The sequence below is a fragment of the Cucurbita pepo genome, chromosome LG04, assembly GCF_002806865.2.
Source record: "Cucurbita pepo subsp. pepo cultivar mu-cu-16 chromosome LG04, ASM280686v2, whole genome shotgun sequence".
Taxonomy (NCBI): Eukaryota; Viridiplantae; Streptophyta; class Magnoliopsida; order Cucurbitales; family Cucurbitaceae; genus Cucurbita; species Cucurbita pepo.
Genome location: NC_036641.1, coordinates 6,797,698 through 6,818,138, shown reverse-complemented (window position 1 = coordinate 6,818,138; position 20,441 = coordinate 6,797,698). Strand labels below are relative to the sequence as shown.

The 20,441-nt window shown below is 38.4% G+C and overlaps 2 protein-coding genes across 5 annotated transcripts; one reads left to right on the top strand and one right to left on the bottom strand.

The window, feature by feature from the left end:
* The first annotated feature begins 366 nt into the window (after positions 1–366).
* On the top strand, positions 367–4,682 carry LOC111792448 (WRKY transcription factor 1-like). Its single transcript, XM_023673917.1, has 7 exons — positions 367–490; positions 623–770; positions 2,165–2,862; positions 2,949–3,114; positions 3,194–3,349; positions 3,848–4,101; positions 4,185–4,682. The coding sequence occupies exons 3-7, from the start codon at positions 2,277–2,279 to the stop codon at positions 4,298–4,300; spliced, it is 1,278 nt and encodes a 425-aa protein (XP_023529685.1). The 5' UTR covers positions 367–490; positions 623–770; positions 2,165–2,276; the 3' UTR covers positions 4,301–4,682.
* A 113-nt stretch (positions 4,683–4,795) lies between these two features.
* Positions 4,796–16,292, bottom strand: LOC111792395 (histidine kinase 2-like). Of its 4 annotated transcripts, none has more exons than XM_023673813.1 (15): positions 15,479–16,292; positions 13,771–14,043; positions 11,819–12,313; positions 10,567–10,842; positions 10,257–10,426; positions 9,941–10,153; positions 9,665–9,851; positions 8,782–8,833; positions 8,458–8,687; positions 8,265–8,363; positions 7,494–8,161; positions 6,894–7,379; positions 5,881–6,237; positions 5,682–5,771; positions 4,796–5,589 (listed from the first exon to the last, which is right to left on the bottom strand). In XM_023673813.1, the coding sequence occupies exons 1-13, from the start codon at positions 15,776–15,778 to the stop codon at positions 5,973–5,975; spliced, it is 3,714 nt and encodes a 1,237-aa protein (XP_023529581.1). In that variant the 5' UTR covers positions 15,779–16,292; the 3' UTR covers positions 4,796–5,589; positions 5,682–5,771; positions 5,881–5,972. The 4 variants fall into 4 exon arrangements, with proteins under 4 accessions (XP_023529581.1, XP_023529582.1, XP_023529580.1 ...); XM_023673814.1 differs by having other exon boundaries at positions 4,796–5,650; positions 5,722–5,771; XM_023673812.1 differs by having other exon boundaries at positions 5,722–5,771.
* Positions 16,293–20,441: the final 4,149 nt, after the last annotated feature.

Sequence of the window (20,441 nt, the reverse complement as noted above, 5' to 3'; positions counted from 1 at the left end):
GGTAAAGTTGACAATATTTATTAGCGGTGAGCTTGAGCGGTTAAAATTGATATTAGAACCGGACACGGATAGTGTGTTAGCGAAGACGTTGGCCCCCAAGGGGGTGAATTGTAAGATCCCGTATCGATGTGAGAGGCAATGAAACATTTCTTAGAAGGGTGTGAAAACCTCTCCGAAATAAATACGTTTTAAAATCGTGAGGTTCATATTCGACGGTCGTCGGTTTTCTAAACCGATGATTAGTAGGTAAAAGTGGTGTTGAAATTAAAATAAATAAATAAATAAATAAGAAAAGAAAAGAAAAGTAAATTGGAATGATAATAGGTTCGTAAATTAGTAATATATAAATGATAGCATCAAGGAATTTTGGAAGCGGAAGCTTGTGCGTTACCAAACAACGGCCATAGAATATGCTCTTAGCTGTTACCAACTTTGCCGGGAACTTCATCGGACGCCTCTCAGCCGGAGCTCCAATCACTGCTTCTCAACTGTAACCATTTCAATTTTACTTCTCTCTCTTCTTCTTCATCTTCTTCCTCCTCACTGCACCTTCTTCTCCATCGGAGGTTGAATTTGACTTCCATTTATTCTCTTCTTCACTGACTTAGCTCGTCTTCTGCAGCTCTCAATCGCCTGCTCGAATTCCGAGGCTGGATTCTTAATTGACGGTCGTGGCTATTTTCTGGCGGAATTCTGTGCTTCCAAGTCAAATTACTACACCTGTGTGCTTTTCTAGGGCTTGAAACTTCGAGGCTTCGTCTGAGGTGGAGGTTGAGTTTTTCTTTTCCCTTTCTCGTGTCTAACTCACTATTTTTATTGTAATTTTAGGAAAAGAGTTTGTGATTATAGCACTAGACGAGTATTTTTTTTTTTTTTTTTTTTATTTGGGAATCTTTTCCAATGCTTCTCATTTCTCTTTACTGAGGTCGAGTTATGTTTAAATTGATCGTATTATTATTAATTCATCTTAATAATTAGTTGATTATGTTCAAATGAATCGTATTATTGTTAATTAATCAGCTATGATTCAACGAACATTTTATTGTTAAGTGGCTCGTACTTATTGATCTCGTGTTTTGGGAGTAATTATGAAACATGTTGAAATTGAGTCCGGTTCAATTATATTAATAAATAATAAAATCAACTTTTCATTAACAAATTTTAATTCCACAAAATAAGAAAAAAAAACTAAAATAATGATCATATAATTCTTTAAAGCAATTTTCCATTATAATAAATTTGAGGGGGGAAAGCCAAGAGATCAAAACCTAAAATAACAAATACTTTTTTCTAGGAAAATACAAATTACTACCTCCACACTATTTTTACACAGTTCTAATTTTTTTTTTTTTTTTTTTAACCTATATTCGTATGTGATTCTGAAATTGAAGTCGGAATTTTGTAATTTGGATCTTAATTGTTCTGATCGTTACTGGAACCTGGAGATCTAATAACTCAGCTCGAGCTGATCCTACTTGGACTGCATGTTTTGAACGAAATTAGTTACTAATTGTTTCTCTGCTCTTTCTAAGCTATAAGTAGGAGTGAGAGTTTAACTTCGAGCACTATAGTTTTTTTTGTTCGCCTCGTGGATTTCATCGAATGGTGTGCAAGTGGATTGCTGTGCGCTGAATTCAATTTCTGTGTATATTCTTTTTCTTTTAAAAAAAATTTGGTCATTAATTGAGAATTCAGATGAACTCGTAAATTGAATAATATATCTTGTCGCGTTTCCCTAAACTATTAAATGCTCAATGTTTTGGTTTAAATACGGTATATTTTCAATGTCAATCCTTCTTCTTCTATTAGAAAAGGTTAGTATTCTAAATCGACGCTGACACTGTAGTTTCCATTTTTTGGTTCTTGGGGTAAATGGAAATTTCCACTTTTCATGAGTATGAACACCTTTTCATGTTCGAAATGAGACATTGCTTGACGTTATAATTCATGAACTTGGGGATGCTGACTATGATTCAAATCTTTAATCCTTCTTTATGATTACTACTCTGAAGTAAAATAGAATTGCTTGTTTTTAAGGCAGCATCCTCAAATTATTTTATTTTCCATGCACATAACCATTCTCGAATAATTATAAATTGTTTGGAGGCAAGCAAGTCCAATCTGACTTCGAAGTAAAGATCTTTTTTGTTACATCTCTTATCAGGTTTCAGTATCCAGCTGGATGTTGCGTGGCATTCAGTTCCTGGATCAATCGAAGTGTGAAGAATAAGAGTTGTTTAGAGCTCTGTGGCTTATGATCTAAGCTCACTGTGCATATGGTTTCTTCAGGGGACCAAATAGAGACTAAAGTTGATTCTGATAGATTGGAGCATGAACAAAGTTCATTTAGCCAAGCGCAAGCGTCTCAGGAGGATCCTGGTGGAACAAATGCATCAAACTCTGATCACAAAAACACTGCAGCTTCCAGGGAGACACTTGAAGAGGCTGTTAAGCAGCCTGACGTTACAATCCCACTAGTGGATCGAGGAGATATCTCTAATACAGTTGCTGAGAAAGTGACCCAGAACCCAATTCATGCGGATCAGGACTCGCATCCTGACTTGAAAGTAAGTATCACCTCTACAATACGAGAGAAAGTGTCAGAGGATGGATATAACTGGCGAAAGTATGGTCAGAAACTAGTAAAAGGAAATGTCTTTGTTAGAAGCTATTACAGATGCACGCATCCAACTTGCATGGTGAAAAAACAACTGGAGCGCACTCATGATGGGAAAATTACAGATATTATTTACTTTGGCCCACACGATCACCCTAGACCTCAACCTCACATTCCTGTTGCTGTTGGAGTTGTTAACATGGTTGAAGAAAAACTAGATGATCATGCATCCAGAAGTTCACAAGGTAAGAAAGAAACTATATAGTTTCAAATCTTGGTTTGGTTATACTCGGAAGTTCTTTGATTTATTCCATTGTCTCTGTACTTGAAGATAAGCCCTCCACTGCACTTGGCCAGACACCTCGTAAAACTGAGCCGGGTGATGCGCTTCAACTGTCATTAGACATGGCCAATGATAAGGAAAAAGATGAAGCTTCGAAAAGGTCTAGGATCAATGATGAGGTGGACAGTGATGATACACGAGACTTGAAACGAGAGTACGCTAAAGCACGGACTGTTTTTTTTCTTTCTTTTAATCAGTGCAATTGTGGACTAACACATGATTATTCTCAACAGGAAGAAAATATGTAATATTGACGTGACAGTAGCAGACAAGTCAACGGTTGAATCTCGTGTTGTTGTTCAAACACCCAGTGAGGTTGACATTGTTAACGATGGATACCGCTGGCGGAAGTACGGACAGAAACTGGTGAAAGGCAATCCAAATCCTAGGTATTGATTAATCAATTGCAAAATCTTGTCTAAGATTGAATATAGTTAACAAATTGAAGGGTTGTATGAATATTGCTGAGCGATAATTTTTTTAATTCTCCTGAGTAGATTACTTCCCTTTTTCATTTCCCATCATGCTCTTGTTTATTATTGGTGAAGAAATATAGATTAATGCTTTAGTCATGTAAATTAAAGCCCACACTTATATGGATCCAATCACTGTAAGGAGAAAGAAAGAGCATTCATGTCTTGGTTTTTAGGTCCATGAAGTTACATGTTTTTAGGCGTGGATTACTGTAACAGTTTAAGCTCACCGCTAACAGATATTGTCCTCTTCGAATCTTTCCTTTCGAATTTTCTCTCAAGGTTTTTAAAACGCGTCGACTAGGGAGAGGTTTCCACACCCTTATAAAGAATGCTTCGTTCTCCTCCCAATCGAATAATTATTATAGATATAAACTTGGTTGATAATTCTATTTGTGTTATTATTTTGTGCAGGAGTTACTACAGATGCTCAAGTCCTGGATGTCCAGTTAAGAAACATGTAGAGAGGGCATCTCATGATCCAAAAGTGGTTCTTACCACGTATGAGGGTCATCATGACCATGATATGCCTCCTGCAAGGACTGTGACATTGAACTCAGCTGGGTCCACAGCAGCCCACAGTGATGAGATGAAAACAAAAACGGTCGGTAGTTCTATTGGCCAGGATACGGTGGTTCATGCTAATAAGGATCCTCCCAGCAATTCAAGTAAGTTCTAAAGGAGGTATAGAAGAAAAAAAATCAAACGCTTGTGACATTATTGTCTCAAATACAATCACTCCCTTTTTCAGGTTCTGAAGACAAATTAATTGAAACGAATGGCAAGTCGAATGCCACAGAAGCAAGCGATAGAATTGTCCTCGACATGGTGGTATACCAGGCAAGGAGTTTCGAGTGCTCGAAATAAGCAGCTGTAAGTAGCAGTCGAAAGCTAAGATAGCATATTTTATCCTGGTTCGAATTTGTATCAGATTAATCAAGACACCTAATAACAGCCTCAAATCAAGGTATAGCACTACAGTTGGATTAACTAGTTTGTATAAATTAATTAAACTGGTAAAATAAAATCAAACGTGTAGATTTTCAAAGAACTTAATAAAAAGATAGCTGCTAAAAGTTAGCTCATTATTATCATGATCCTTAGGGCCATGGATTTCCTCTCTGGTCTGTTGTTATTTTCAACCCGATTGATGTAATTTATGTGATGGTTCTTGATATTCTATAGGTTCCCAGTACTGCTGTTTGATCACAAATGTTATAAATTATCAACCAAGAATTTTCACGTTCCATTGTCTATGAACAGCAGTTTTCTCCTCTTCATTGCACTGATTTTGGGAACTTTGGCAATGTAAATTGTTCTTGAAAGTTTCATGATCTGCAATCTCAAGATGCTTGAAGCAGAGAACAACCGTGGCGCAAAGAATTTGAAATATATATTCAGCTGTACAAGTAAATCTCTCGTCCTAAAATACCATACATTTTGAAAATGATTCTAGACTACTTATCTGGAGTTACAAAGACATGTTATTCATCTTATTCTTCTTTTGGCCATGAATGGCGAGAACCATATTGAGAGTCGAAACAAAGAGTACGCTCTCTAGAAGATTTTCTCGAGCTGTTCACTTTCATTTGGTCGCCTAGTATCTTGAATGAAACATCTTTGCTTGCGGGGGCAGGAGTGGAAACGTCTGAGAGAGCATTTGGTGAAAGAATTGTGTGGCGCGGTGAAAGGTATCCCGTTGGGGTCGGTATAGAGTTGTACCTATTCAGAAGCACCAAAGAATTAAGATCCAAGGATTGGTTGGACGATAATCATCCGGACACAATTTTCATTGTTGTAGGCTAAGCAATAAAAAGGGTTGGTTAATGGAAGCAGCTTTTCATTCCACAATTTGCCATTCATGGAGCTCATGAAACCAGTAAAGCTGATTCGGGTTCGGAATCCAGCCAACATTTTAATAAACCCCGTGATGACGAGCCTTGTTTGCTCCTGTGTTTATATCGAAATGACCAGCTGCGTCGTTATATGGTAGAATGGGCACTAAAATGGAACGCTCATTCGACTTCGGTATCCAGTCTTGCAGCTGAGATGTCGGGCGTGTGCATTCACATTGGTTCATTTGCAAATGGCATGACTGAAAGAGAAGCAACTTGAGCATACTGCTACCCTTGTGGAGTACTTGCCTGGGCAACATACTGCGATCGATGCAGAGCGTTTAGAAAAGTGTTTCACGTTCACGACATCATGTAAAACTAACTACAACATGACAGGCAGGAAAGATTAGTACATGAAGTCACTGGTTAGTGTTCGTTGATCATAAATCGTACCTTGATCCCTCGATGGCGTATAGCCTCCATTCAGATCGATCCCGTCGTCACTGAAAAAAGTATTGAGTTTCATTATTTTTGCAAGAACATTGAAACTAAAACCAGCTTGCCCATGATTGCATTGAAACAACAATTGCCAGAACAGTATCAAATACTTACCCAACAGGAAAGATCAGTGCGTACTCGGGATGATTCTACGAGATGTCGGGGTCGCTAAACTCGAAATAGGAGGCTACGACTAGTCATTGTATTCATATTCTAGTCCCGCCATCAGACTCGAAGAATCTAGCTACAGCTGAATATAATTTTTCTTCTTCGAAAGGCTTTGCGACATAACCATCCATCCCGCAGGCCATGCATGCTTCACTTGTAGCCTGAATCACATCAGCTGTCATGGCCAACACTGGTGTATGCCAAACAGCCACATTCCCAAACATATCACTTGATGCTTTCCCAGAAGCAATGTCCTCGTTAACCTTCTTTTCGATATTTCGTATCTCTCGTGTTGCTGTAAACCTGCTCGTCACGGGATAATTGCATTTTTTCATTGAGAGAAAGGAAACACTAAGACAAGGGCATACAAAAAACAGGCTCGAATAAAAGGATTCTCGCCCCGATAGAGAAGGAATCCAATCCAAAAGAATAAGGCTAAACTCGTGAAAACGGGCTAGGGACCGACGCACACAAGTGTTAAATCTAACCACCCCAAAAGGGCTAGGGACCGACGCCCACAAGGAAGTGTTAAATCTAGCCACCCGAAAATAATCGAGTCTAAGGCAAAGCAAAAGTCGTTCGTATACCTCTTTTTTGTCCTACTTGACGAAAGGGAACAAACTGAGTTTCGTTTTCGGGCCAAACTCAAAAAAATTCCATACGAGTCATTTTGTCAATTACTTTTCGTACGGGAGGGAACCATTCAGATTGACTTCTATGCTATGGACCTACGCCCACAAAGAAGCGTTAAATCTCACCATCCCAAAAGGGCTAGGGACCGACGCCCACAAGGAAGCGTTAAATCTAGCCACCCGAAACTACTTCGTACGATCTATCTAAAAATTCTATAGCCCATCTAGCTAAACATTAGGATATAATTGAAGCCAATCACATTCTGCTATCTCTAAAGCCATAACAAGATTAGTCCATGTCGAAGTGAACATAGGAAAATTACTTACCCGTCCATCTCAGGCATCTGAAGATCCATGAAGCAGGCATGGAACTTGTGTGGTGGTTTCAACAAGGAAATAGCAGCTCTACCACTTTCCACACAGGTAACCTTGGCTCCATATTTCTTTAGAGCGCCTTCTGCGACTCGTCTATTAACGGCATTGTCATCGACCACCAGTATTTGCTTATCTCTCAGTAAGTTCCCGAGAATCGACGGCTTCTTTCGATTTACCTTCCCGAAAGCTTCCTGGAAGCATCCGATCAAGACACCCAACCTAAGGGGTTTCGTCATTACATTACTAATATAACCGGTCGACTTCAGAGCTCTCGTCTCTTGAAGATCAGAGGTAGCCAAGAGAAAGATCTTAGGACTTCGTGTTGATTCTTCTTTGCCATTTACCCCATGTTCTTCAAATACACGAGCGATCATCGGACCGGTTTGGTTATCCCATACATCTTTGTCGATAAGCACCATGGCCAATGACTTGGATGGACTGAGGAAAAGAACATAAAGAATCGATCAACCGATCGGCAATGATCCGTAGTATATTACGGTTAAGGGTCAAGCTAAAACTCGAGAAATAATGTTAAGAGGCTGAGGATTGTACCTTTTGATGCAATTGTTCTTTACGTATTCGTGCGCTGAAACCAGACTCGAAACTATATCTACCGAGATCCCTAACCTCTTGAGATGATATTTTGTTACCTCAGCTCTAATGCTTCTATTATCTATTACCAACGCTTGCAGTCCTCGGAAATCCAATACGGTTGGATCGTTCTGCTGCCACTTTGTATCGAGAGACCTTGTATCGCCTTTTCTCAAACATCCAGTAAACGAAAATGTGCTGCCAACACTAGGATGGCTCACAAAACCTATCTCTCCACCCATTAGTTCCACCAGACATTTGCTGATGCTCAGTCCTATTCCAGTCCCACCATACTTACGCGAAGTCGAACTATCAGCTTGCATAAAAGGCGTAAAGATTCGACTTTGTGCTTCTAAAGGAATTCCATGGCCTGTATCCTCGACCGATACAAGCAATTTAATTAAGTCGTCTTCCTTCATCGCATCCGTTCTACTAAATATCTCGAAATGCTCCCAACTCTTGCACCTTTCAACAACTGGAAACCCGCTTAATGTATTATGACTTTTTTTCGACGTATCTTTTACTAAATCTAAGCCTTGTCTTAGCACGCTGTCCATCGCATCAAGCGGAGTCTTCAGTTCGTCTGCTAGGTGCACGGTAACGAATATATGTCCTTTGTCGTTGGTGAACTGCTCGTAAATGATAGAAAATTACAACCACAATATTGGTAACATGAACTCAAAGAGTAACCACAATTTTAGGGACAAAGGAAATGGTGTTAGTATAAATAACCTTGATCGAATTTCCCACAAGATTGGTGATTATCTGCCGAAAGCGTCCCGGGTCGCCAATGAGGACTTCCGGGACTAGATTAGAGACATAAACAGCTAACTGCTCTCAAGCAAAAAAAAAAAAAAAAAAAAAAAAAAAAAAAAAAAAAAAAAANCAGAAATAGTGAAAATCATGTTCTTAACTTGATTTTTACCTCTATCCCCTTTTCATGGCATTTTCCAGAGAACATCGACAGCACATTATCCAGTAAAGCTCGAGGATCGAACGGTACATCTTCGAGTTCAAGCCTGCCTGATTCTATTTTAGCTTGATCAAGAACCTCATTTATTAGTGATATCAATTCTTTCCCACTATCATATGCAGTTTGGGCATAGTCCTGTTGGTTTGGGTCAAGATCAGTGTCCATCAGCATTTTCAGCATCCCTGAAAATGAGTGTTTTGTTTGCAAAAATCCTGTTACTTGAGGTTGATGGTTTGGTTAAATGAAAAATATCCACTGAATGAACTTCATAGTTACCTAAAACACCATTCATTGGCGTCCTGATCTCATGAGAAACAGTAGCAAGAAACTACAAAAGGAGAAGAGTCGATTATCGAGAAGAAATATAGTAAATACAAACAAAGAAAAAAAATGGTATAGCTCTTAATGATCTATTGGAGCTGTAACAGCTGAAGCCCACCACTAGCAGATATTGTCCGCTTTGTCCCGTTACGTATCGCCGTAGACTTACGGTTTTGAAACGCGTCTACTGTGGAGAGAGTCTAGCCCTACTCCGACTAGTGCCTTGCACCGTCCGGTGACTGAGTCGGATACCATTTGTAACAACCCAAGCCCACCACTAGTAGATATTGTCCTCTTTGGACTTTCCGCGTCTACTATGGAGAGAGTATAGCCTTACTCCGTGTAATGTCCCACATTGGTTGGGGAGGAGAACAAGAACAAATCGAGAGAGTATAGCCTTACTCCGTGTAATGTCCCACATTGGTTGGGGAGAACAAGAACAAATCACCCTTTATAAGGGTGTGGAAACCTTGGAAACCTTCCCCTAGTAGACGTGTTTTAAAGCCTTGAGAGGAAGCCCGAAAGGAAAAGCCCAAAGAGGACAATATCTGCTAGCGGTGGGTCTGGGTCGTTACACTCCGACTAGTGCCTCGCACCATCCAGTGACTGACTTAGATACCATTTATAACAGCCCAAGCCCACCGCTAGCAGATATTGTCCTCTTTGGACTTTTCCTCCTGGGCTTCCCCTCAAGGTTTTAAAACATGTCTATTAGGGAGAGGTTTTCACACTCTTATAAGGAATGCTTCATTCTCCTCTCCAACCAATGTGGGATTTCACATGAGCTTTGTATAATAATAGACATGAGCGTAATAATACCACACAAAACTAAACTCACCTGAGACTTTGCCACATCTGCAGCTTCAGCACGAGTTTTGAGTTTCATCATCTCACGAACGTCATTCTCCACTTTTGCGATTCGACTTATCGCCGCATAAAATATATGTCCAACGAGTAAAGTAATAACAAGAACTCCCACTGATGCATTTATAGCCATCCATGGTAATTGAGGCATCTGCTTAAATCTGTAAGCACGTTAACAAATGGCTCGAATAGACCAAATAACTTAAACGTTACCTCATAAATGCATGAACAATTAACCATGAAATCCTACCTGCAATGCATCTCATGCTTCCTTTGAGGGTCTCCAAAATCCAGGTTGCTAATGTGCAATAGACCAGTATCAACCACATCAGAACCATACATCTTGATGGGACCAGATGCATTAGTTGTATCATAAACATCAACAACAATTGATTGTTTGCTGGAAAGTTGGTGCAGAAGCTTGTCCACCAGTGATGGAACATCATAGGATGCTCCGAGATACCTTTTGATCAAATCAGTCATGGTAAAAGAGTTCAGTTTGTAGATATATACACACAAAAATTCAATAAATTCCTAAAATGAAAAGGGGATATCTCTTTAAGTACCCAACAGTAGCTTCAGTACGTTGCTCTGGTGTTGCATCAGGAGGAAGGTCAGTGTTATAGACAGCAAAAGTGAGTACAACACCTAGGTGATTGGACTTAAGAAGCTTGAAAGGCGATGTCAGTACTCCCTTCCCCGAAGCCCTTGCTCGTAAGATGTTTTCGCGGTCTTCCTATTAATTGAACATAATATATATTAGTGCACCTGAGCTTCTAAAAGATATGTTTCATTGATCTCCATCTTATACTCCCTTTTAGAGACTGCTTAATATACAGGAACGCCGAATATACCGTAATAGGCAACAAAGCATACCTTTCCCGACATCATGTCGATGGAAACTATATGTGATACAGTTTCTTGTGAAAATATGACAGGGGCATATTCATCCTGAAAGGGAGCAGGATCCAAATTCTCAGGAATACAATCCTGAACAAGAGTCTGGTCCTCTGTTCCCATCTTCTTAATTGTCCACCCGTGTTCCTCTTCAAATTGATTTCTTTCTGAATGGTTAACTTTCAAAGCATACGCCACGCCACTGGTTAGTGGTCGCTCAAAAGATGTTCTTTCTGCATATTCACTGAATGTTTTCTGTGGGAAAGAGACTACAATTAAGACGATATCTATACGAAAAAAGTCATGGACAGATGAAAGAAATAACTAGTAGGTTTGTTGAGGATTGTTGGGAAGGAGTTCCACATTGGCTAATTAAGGGGATGATCGTGAGTTTATAAGTAAGGAATACATCTTCATTGGTACGAGGTCTTTTGGGGAAACTAAAAGCAAAACTACCAGAGTTTATGCTCAAAGTAGACTACATACCATTGATGGAGGTTGTGGTTTCTAACATAGTATCAGAGCCATGCCCTTAACTTAGCTATGCTAATTGAATCCTCAAGTGTCGAACAAAGAAGTTGGTGGCCTCGAAGATGTAGTCAAAAGTGACTCAAGTGTCGAACGAAGGGTGTACTCTATTCAAGAGCTCCAGAGAAAGGAGTCGAATCTCGATTAAGGGGAGGTTGATCGAGGGCTAGGCCTCAGAGGAGGCTCTATGGTGTACTTTGTTCGAGGGGAGGATTGTTGAGGATCGTTGGGAGGGAGTCCCACATTGGCTAATTAAGGTGATGATCATGGGTTTATAAGTAAGGAATACATCTCCATTGGTATGATACCTTTCGGAGAAATCAAAAGCAAAGTCATGAGAGCTTATGCTCAAAGTGAACAATATTATACCATTGTGGAGGTCGTGGTTTCTAACAAGGTTCACTAACTAAGATGTCCAATCCCAATTTGATAGATTTGGACACATTACCGTGAAATCCGTCCCTCCAAAACGACAAGTCACAGAGCTTTTTGCAAATAATTATTAGATTAAAAAAAACTATTGTCCGAGACCAAAGATTTGTATCTCGACATTTTCCCGCACAAGTGATGTTTCTGTCCAGCTTAAGGAGGTAGTATTGGACTACTATTTTGGAAAGGTTAAAAGCAGCAATTTAATGAAGCATCAAGATAAGGCTATAATGAGCCAAAAACAGCACAAATTACAAAAGAGAGAGGTATTCACCTGATCAATGGCAGAAGGATGCTTGCCATGGTGAAAAGTGGAGACCAGAATAGCCAAGGCATGAACATGGTTCATGCTAACGTTGAATTGATCCTGTAACATTCGAGCTCGCTCATCACACATGTTCGCAAGTGTTTCTTCTCTCCTCAAGATGATTTTGTTGTTTAAATACCAAAAGAGCCAAAAGGATCCAATAACTCCAAGTAAAACAAATATTATAAGAAGCTTCTTTCTCCATTTTCCAGCCCCTTTAGGAGGACTTGGAGATAGATCTAACTGCTTCTTCTGTAGCAACACTTGCTGCAGTTGAATCATTGGCTGCTTCTCGACCGAGGGATGCTTTATTGGTTTATGCTTATGGTTCCTTAGTTTCAAATGAAAACTAGACATCTTCAGACATGATATCACTACAGCAAGGATCCATAAACACGCCATTACTAATCCGTTCAAACTTCGCGAAGGCTCGTTTCCAATTTCCTTAGAATGCAAGATCTTCTGATGAAAGCCAGAAAATAAATGAATCAATAAAATAATTCATTATTCAATGTTATTTCAGCATTTTAAAGTTCTTAAGCTCACAGATAGAGAATTAGAGAAGAACATTTAAATGGAAAAGATTTCTAGACGGACTACCTAAATCCCATGGGCATAGGCCAAGTTATAATGCAAGGGATAAATTACTATTGCCTGAAACATGATAAAAATTGAGTACATTTATTCACTTTAAAGTTTGCTTGGATTTCATTGACTTGTTGTTCATCCACAAGTGCATGAACCAGACTCCATTTCTTAAAGGAATAAATGTCGAGGATTATTGAGAGGAGTAGTCCCACATTGGCTAATTAAGAGGAAGATCACGAGTTTATAAGTAAGGAACACTGTCTCCATTGGATTGAGGCATTTTGGGGAAACCAAAAGCAAAACCATGAGAGCTTATGCTCAAAGTGGACAATATCATACCATCGTGGAGGTTCGTGGTTTCTAACATGGTATCATAACCATGTCCTTCACTTAGTCATGCCAATTGAATCCTCAAATGTCGAACTAAGAAGTTGTGAGACTCGAAGGTGTAGTCAAAGGTGACTCAAGTATCGAACAAAGGGTGTACTTTCTCCTTTGTTCAAGGGCTCCAAAGAAGGAGTCGAACCTCAATTAAGGGGAGACTACACGAGAGCTCTAGAGAGGAGGCCTCAAGGGAGAGGCTTTGTGGTGTACTTTGTTCGAGGGAAGGATTGTTGAGGGTTATTGAGAGAAGTAGTCCCACATTGACTAATTAAGAAGAAAATCATGAGTAAAGCCTTTTGAGGAAACCAAAAGCAATGTCATGAGAGCTTATGCTCAAAGTGGACAATATCATACCATTGTAGAGGTTCGTGGTTTCTAACATGGTGTCAGAGTCATGTCCTTAACTTAGTCATGTCAATAGAATCCTCGAGTGCCAAATAAAGAAGTTGTGAGCCTCGAATGTGTAGTCAAAGGTGACTCAAGTGTTGAACAAATGGTGTACTTTGCTCGAGAGCTCCAAAGAAGGAGTCGAGCCTCGATTAATGAGAGGTTGTTCAAGAGCTCCAGAGAAGGAGACCTCAAGGGAGAGGCTCTATGGGTGTACTTTGTTCGAGGGAAGGATTGTTGAGGATCATTGAGAGAAGTAGTCCCACACTGGCTAATTAAGAGGAAGATCATGAGTTTATAAGTAAGGAACACTATCTCCATTAGACTAAAGCCTTCTAGGGAAACCAAAAGCAAAGCCATGAGAGCTTATGCTCAAAGTGGACAATATCATACCATTGTGGAGGTTCGTGGTTTCTAACAGTAAACACCCTTAGATTTCCGAAAAAAAATGTTTTTTGAAACACGTACCCAATTTCCCAACACTCAACAGAAAGGAAAAAAGACGATTATGTTGTAATGCATCAACATGAAAAGCAAGTATTCAGCAACAAAAGTCTAACCTCTCTATGAATCTGATGACAAGGAGACACAAAAGCAAAAGAAGATTGTGAAGTAAGTGAGCGTGTCTTGTCCACTAACTGCAACAGATCATTATTGAAGGAATCCATCTCACCCCTAATTGGGCACTGGCCTTCAGGTTGTAAATTTTCAGAAAGCCACCCACGCTGCTTTTGCAAGTTTAGCTCCTCTTCTAGCATCTTCAAAGCGCAAGCTATGCATTCTTTCAGGCCAATACCAGGCCCTGGGTCTTCAGCACACTGAAGAGATGCTGCCTGCAATACACATTTGATGAGAATGAGAATATTGTTTGGTATGAACATGAATTCAAGCATTTAAAGCATTCGCCAAGCACATAAAGATTTTTCTTGGAAATGCAGCCAATAATTGATAGATAACCAACAACTGGGTGGACTAATAATTAATATGGAGAGGGAAGAAATTTAGGATCAACATAGATCATCTAGCGCTAATAGATATTATCCTCTTTGGGCTTTCCCGTTCAGGCTTCCCCTTAAGGCTTTAAAACGCGTCTGCTAGGGAGAGGTTTCCACACCCTTATAAGGAATGCTTCGTTCCCTGCTCCAACCGATGTGGGATTTAACAATCCATCCCCCTTAGGAGCCCAGTGTTCTCGTTGACACATCGCCCGGTGTCTGGCTCTGATATCATTTGTAATAACCCAAGGCCACCACTGGCAAATATTGTCCTCTTTGGGCTTTCCCTTCCAAACCTCCCCTCAAGGTTTTAAAAGACGTCTGCTAGGGAGAGGTTTCCACACCCTTATAAAGAATGCTTCGTTCCCCTCTCCAACCGATGTGGGATCTTACAATCCACCCCCCTTGAGGGCCCAACATCCTCGTTGACACACCGCCCAGTGTCTAGCTCTGATACCATTTGTAATAGCCAAAGGCCACCACTAACAGATATTGTCCTCTTTGGGCTTTCCCTTCCGAGCCTCCCCTCAAGATTTTAAAACGCGTCCGCTAGGGAGAGGTTTACATACCCTTATAAGAAATGCTTCGTTCCCCTCTCAAATCAATGTGGGAACTCACACGTTTACAAAAGAATAGTCCTTCAAGTTCTTTGAACCCAAGTCACTGTGTTTTGTGGGTGGCAATAAGTTAACATACACACTTATTTTTTCATTGAGAAGCCAAGAAATGCTGGGACTCATTTGCAGACTTTTGGATCTCTGCAGCCATTTTTTGAATTCACAATGCGTCTTGCAATTAACACTTAATGAACCAGCTTTCTACAAGCTTTGACTAAAAGCACAAGACTTTGCATATAACTTGAACCTCCATTGCAATGGCATCAATGATATTATCTTGAGTGCTCTTGAATAGAAAACTAAATGGACACCATATTCAACACTTCTTTCTTTCTCAACAAGCAAGTTATCACCGTACCCACATGTTCAGGAATGTTCGAACAGGAATCCCACATCGGCTAATTAAGAGGTTGATCATGAGTTTATAGGTAAGGAATACATCTTTGGAAACCAAAAGCAAAGTCACGAGAGCTTATGCTCAGACAATATCATACCATTGTGGAGGTTCGTGATTCCTAACACCACATTCATGAGGAAACAGGTTACTATCTTGTAACTCTTATCTTGAGGGAAGTTCAAAGCTCATGATTGAAAACATCCCAGAAGTAAAACAAGAGCAATACAGATCAATAACGAGAGAGCTCAAGAAAGAGTACCTGATCTGAATGAAAGAAGAACGAAGCCAAAGCATGAAACTGACTCTCACTAACATTGTAATGCTTCAGCAAGTTCCAAGCCTTCTCTTTACACGTATCAGGAATCTCCACTTCCCGAGCAGAATTCCCATCACAAAGACTCAAAATATACCAAAGACCCACAATCAAAATGACGCCAAATGGCAAGAGATAAAGAAGATTACTCCACCGTTGGCCATGGAAATGCTCCCTAGCCCTCTTCGCCTTCAACCCAGCAGGTAATATGACATTGGAACAAGATAACTTAGAATTTTGAGACATACTTTTCTCTAAAACGCCTACTTACAAATCCTTCCAGCAGAAAAGTGCATCGAAATACAAGAAATTACAGCAAACCCACAAGTTATAACACAACCCAGATCACAAAATCGTGAAGATCAGAGCTCTGAGAGAACCCCACAAGCAAAAAAGAGGCAAACCCAGAAGAGAAATCACAGAAAACTCAACTGGGTTCGAAGGGTTTTGAAGTTTTATGGCTCGAAAAACGAGTTGTGTTCTTCCTCCTTAAGAAGAAACAGGCATTTGAGCCAATCAAAACCAGGCCTCACACCAAGAAGTAGAAACAATCATTCTACACAGCCAGGTGAAGGAATACCAAGTTTCTATATTCAAAACCAGTGAGAGCATTATTAGTGAGAGAAAGGAAAATTTGGGTTTGGCCTTTTCTCTATGAAGCTCTTGACGGGTCTAGAATACCGAAAGAGCATCGCCCAAGTTCTGTTTACAGAGGGAGATGAAATATTTTTGGACTGTTCATCGGTTTAATTTGACCACAGATATTACTGAATTGGAAAAGAAGATAAACCCTTTTTTTCTTTTCCATTATTTGTCTCTAACAATGCTTAAATTAAACAACAATTTGTTCAATAATTCTTCAATCAGCCAGCAAAGCTAGTCTGTTATTAATGGCTGCTGCTGCTGCTTCTTCTACCTCTTCTTTTTTAATGGAACCTTCTTGATGCCGCAGCTCAAAAAATTATTAAAGGAAATTTATTTAATTTTTTTAGAAGTTTTTTAAACATAATTTCATGTTTTAAAATATTTCTAACATGATTCAGCTTCTATTATTTGTTTTCTTTCGTATTTGTTCTCTTTGGTATTAAAAACCAATTGTGATGTCCCAGATTAGTTGTGGTAGAGGAGAACAAATCATCCTTTTATAGGCGTGTGTTAACCTTCCACTAGCAGACGCGTTTTAAAGTTTTGAGGGGGAGCTCGAGAGGGAAAGCCCAAAGAGAACAATATCTGCTAGCGGTGGATTTTGGTTGTTACAAATGGTATTATAGTCAGTCATCCGACGATGTGGCAGCCTTCTTGCTGTTCCTTGAAGGGGTAGACATGTGGCAGCGTGCCAGTAAGGACACTGGCCCTAAAGGAGGGTGGATTTAGGGGCGGTCCCACATCGATTGGATAAAGAAACGAGTGCCAGCGAGGACACTAGGTCCTGAAGGGGGTGGATTGTGATGTCCCACATTCGTTGAGAATGAGAACAAATCACCGTTTAAGGGGTGTGGAAACCTTTCACTAGCAGACGCGTTTTAAAAGCGTTTTTCCTTTTTTCTTACAATTAAAAATATATAAATATAAACCTATTTTAGAAATAAATAATATAGATTATGTTATAAATACCCGTCCATAGAACATTGTGTAGTAGTATAAAATGCTGAGTGTTTCCCACAAAAGAGCAGTGTTCAACACGTCCGACCACTTTTTTTCTTTTTTTTCTTTTTTTTTTTTGCCTCGAAATATTGAACCACTTGAGCATAACTTAACTTGTGTAAAATTACATGTTGTTGGTCGAAAAATAAGAAGCTCGAATCTCTTGTCTCACTGGTATATTTTTTTGGATCCATTTTAATTTTTTCGAGTTAAATTTTGTATTTTTTTTGTTCTTTTTTATTCGGATTGAATTGTGTTCTTGGAGAATCTCGAGTAACTAAATAGTTCATCATTTTATATGTAATTATCCAAATTGTTCCAAAGAATCTAACGAACACGTGTCGTATTGAATTCATAAAATTAAAATTCAAAACACAAAGTCAAAATTTTGAAATGGTAATGAAAATTAATAAAATATTTATTAATTTTATAATTAATACTTAAAAGTCAAATAGTTTGACTCTTTTACAATATCATTAATTGGCTTAATTTAAACTCATTAAAATGTCAAACATAATAAAATATTTAATATCATTCAAATAATTGATTATTATTGACAATTAATAGAGTTTTGACCAATTAACCATGTGTTTTTTTTTTTAAATATATTTTGTGATAATTTTATTAAAATTTTAAAATTTTAACCGTCTTTTGTTCTCACTTGCATGTATCTCGGGAAGATTCCATGAGGTCACCCATCATAAAATTGCTCCAAACAAAACCGTTTAACCATGAATTTTCTATGATTCAGTATAGGTAGTAGCTTGTTAGTATAAGTAGTAACTTTCGTTTTCTTTAACCTTATCTTTAAATGTGGTCTCGGTTTATTCATGTACATCTCTTTTACTCGAGTGTCACATGTAGGATGTTTTATCTTCACTCACGTGTTTATATAAATATTAGATGTAGTCTCGTTTCAATCATATATGTCTCATTTACACAAACGTCACACCCAAGGTAAATATGTTTACCAATTTTTTAGGCATAAGACTAATGGAGATTAAATAATTTGAGCAAAATTTAACCTTGAGTTATGGGGATATTTACTGTAATAGCTAAGCCTACTCCCAGCAAATATTGTCTATTTTAGCTCGTTATGCATCATCGTCAACTTCAGGGTTTTAAAACATGTATGTTAGGGAGAGGTTTCCACGTTCTTATAAGGAATGTTTCGTTCCTCTCTCCAACCGATGTGGGATCTCACAATTCACCTCCGTTAGGTGCCCAGGATGCTCGTTGGCACATTGTCTGGTGTCTGACTCCGATACCATTTATAATATTTAAGCCCACATCTAACAAATATTCTCTGACTTAACCTAATACGTAACAAGTCAAAACAGACCATATTTATTATTGGTGGACTTCGACCCGACGCCTAAGGGAGGGGTAAAAAACGCAAAGTAGTGGAGAATTAAAGCAAAATTTGATGGTTAATAAATATAAAATTTACCCACCAATGAACAATTCCTTTCCTTTAAGCAATCTTGAAAATCCATACAAAAAAGTGAGTGAGTTTGCTTTGGAATATCCTCTTTTTCATATGTACCATGCTTATGGCTTTAAAAGGGATCATCATATGCAATTTGCTACCCACTTTACTTAATATATACACACACACATTCAAATGCATTCGGGAACATAATTGCTTTCGGGTCTCCCTCGTCCATTCTTTTTTGTCCTTAACGATATCTCCTCTCCAATCATACCGATTATATATACGAGGTAGAAAGAATAATGAACATCGAACATCGAACGTAAAAATGATCATTACAGTAAAAACAGTTGCTTAACAATGCTAGATCTTCTCAGCTTAAACCCTAAGCCCGATTTGATTTTGAGTAGAAAATTTTGATCTCGAAGCATTAGGTTAAATAATAACGTGACCCGAATAGAAAATTTGACTAAAAAAGCTATATTACTCGAGATAGTCATTTCTCCGTGGCCGACCTTTCCTTCTTATCCTTTCTTTTTTTTTTGTTACGATAGAGAAGTATCATATCTTATATTATTCCTAGCATTTTAAGAAAAATTCTTGTTTTAGATAAATAGAATCACCGAAAGTCTTAAAATGTTTCATAAAGATAAAAATGAATCAAATATGAATAAGATAGATGCATAGTATACATAAAATGTCGATTTTGGTATATTCATTGATTATATAGTCCACTCTAGCTTTACCGATACTCATTTTATAAGCTAAAAATTACTGTATAAACGATTCACAAATCGAGAGATTAAATTAATTGACAAGGTATATGTGAGATCCCACGTAGGGAAACGGAACATTCCTTATAAGGGTGTGAAAACCTCTCTCCAGTAGACTTGTTTTAAAATCGTGAGGCGGACGATGATAAGGTTTAGGGTTACGTAACGGGTTAAAGTAGACAATATCTATTAGTCGTGGGTTTGAACTGTTTACAAATGGTATCAGAGTCAGACACCGAGCGGTGTGCGGACTGCTACAAATAGTATCCGAGCCAAAGGAGGTGGATTATGTTCTTATAACGACATAGAAACTTTTCTGTGAGGCTGACGATGATATGTTACAGACTAAAAGGAACAATGTCGGTAATTAATAATGTTCGAGGTATAAGGTAATTATTGACGTCATTGTCCAAAAATATAAAATGATTTAAAAAAAATGGGTACGAGAAATGAAATGAGTCCCACCACTCAATAAAATTCTTCTTCCAATGAAGATTTCTTTGGACCAATAATAATGGCACCACAATTTATTTATTTATTTTTATTTCAAAGAAAAAAAAAAAGCAATATTCATGATTTTATTTTTTAATTTAAATTCTCCTAAAAATTATAAAATTAATTATTTTTTATTTTTTATTTATAGGGACATTGCTTGTTTAGCTGGATGGCACTCAAATACTTTAAATAAATAAACTATATTATTATTATTATTATTTATTTATTTATTTTATTTACAGGCAGCCAAACGGTAGCCCTAGGAGAGAGAGAGGGAGACGAAAAAATCGGGTGGACGGCGTTAATTGTCCGTGAAAGTGAAAGTGAAAGGTGGCGATGGTGAGACAGAATCGGCGATCAGATGGAAGTGGGTCCCACTGAAAGCTAAAGTTGAACAGACGAATCAAGTATCAAGTTCTGTTTCCATTTCATACGTTTTTTTTTTTGGATCGCCGCATTCTATTCTAATTTCAAAACCAAAGCTTATCCTATCCTCAACCAATTTTTATTTTTTATTTTTTATTTTTTATTTTACGAAAAACAAATGTGATGCTAAATTCCATTT

Coding starts and splice junctions, on each gene's coding strand:
- LOC111792448 (XM_023673917.1), top strand. CDS start 2,277: ATGGTTTCTTCAGGGGACCAAATAGAGACTAAAGTTGATTCTGATAGA. Junction 3,115..3,193: donor ACACGAGACTTGAAACGAGA/GTACGCTAAAGC, acceptor TATTCTCAACAG/GAAGAAAATATGTAATATTG. Junction 4,102..4,184: donor GGATCCTCCCAGCAATTCAA/GTAAGTTCTAAA, acceptor TCCCTTTTTCAG/GTTCTGAAGACAAATTAATT.
- LOC111792395 (XM_023673811.1), bottom strand. CDS start 15,778: ATGTCTCAAAATTCTAAGTTATCTTGTTCCAATGTCATATTACCTGCT. Junction 12,314..13,770: donor GTCATCAGATTCATAGAGAG/GTTAGACTTTTG, acceptor GGCTTTCATCAG/AAGATCTTGCATTCTAAGGA. Junction 10,427..10,566: donor TCGACATGATGTCGGGAAAG/GTATGCTTTGTT, acceptor TTCAATTAATAG/GAAGACCGCGAAAACATCTT.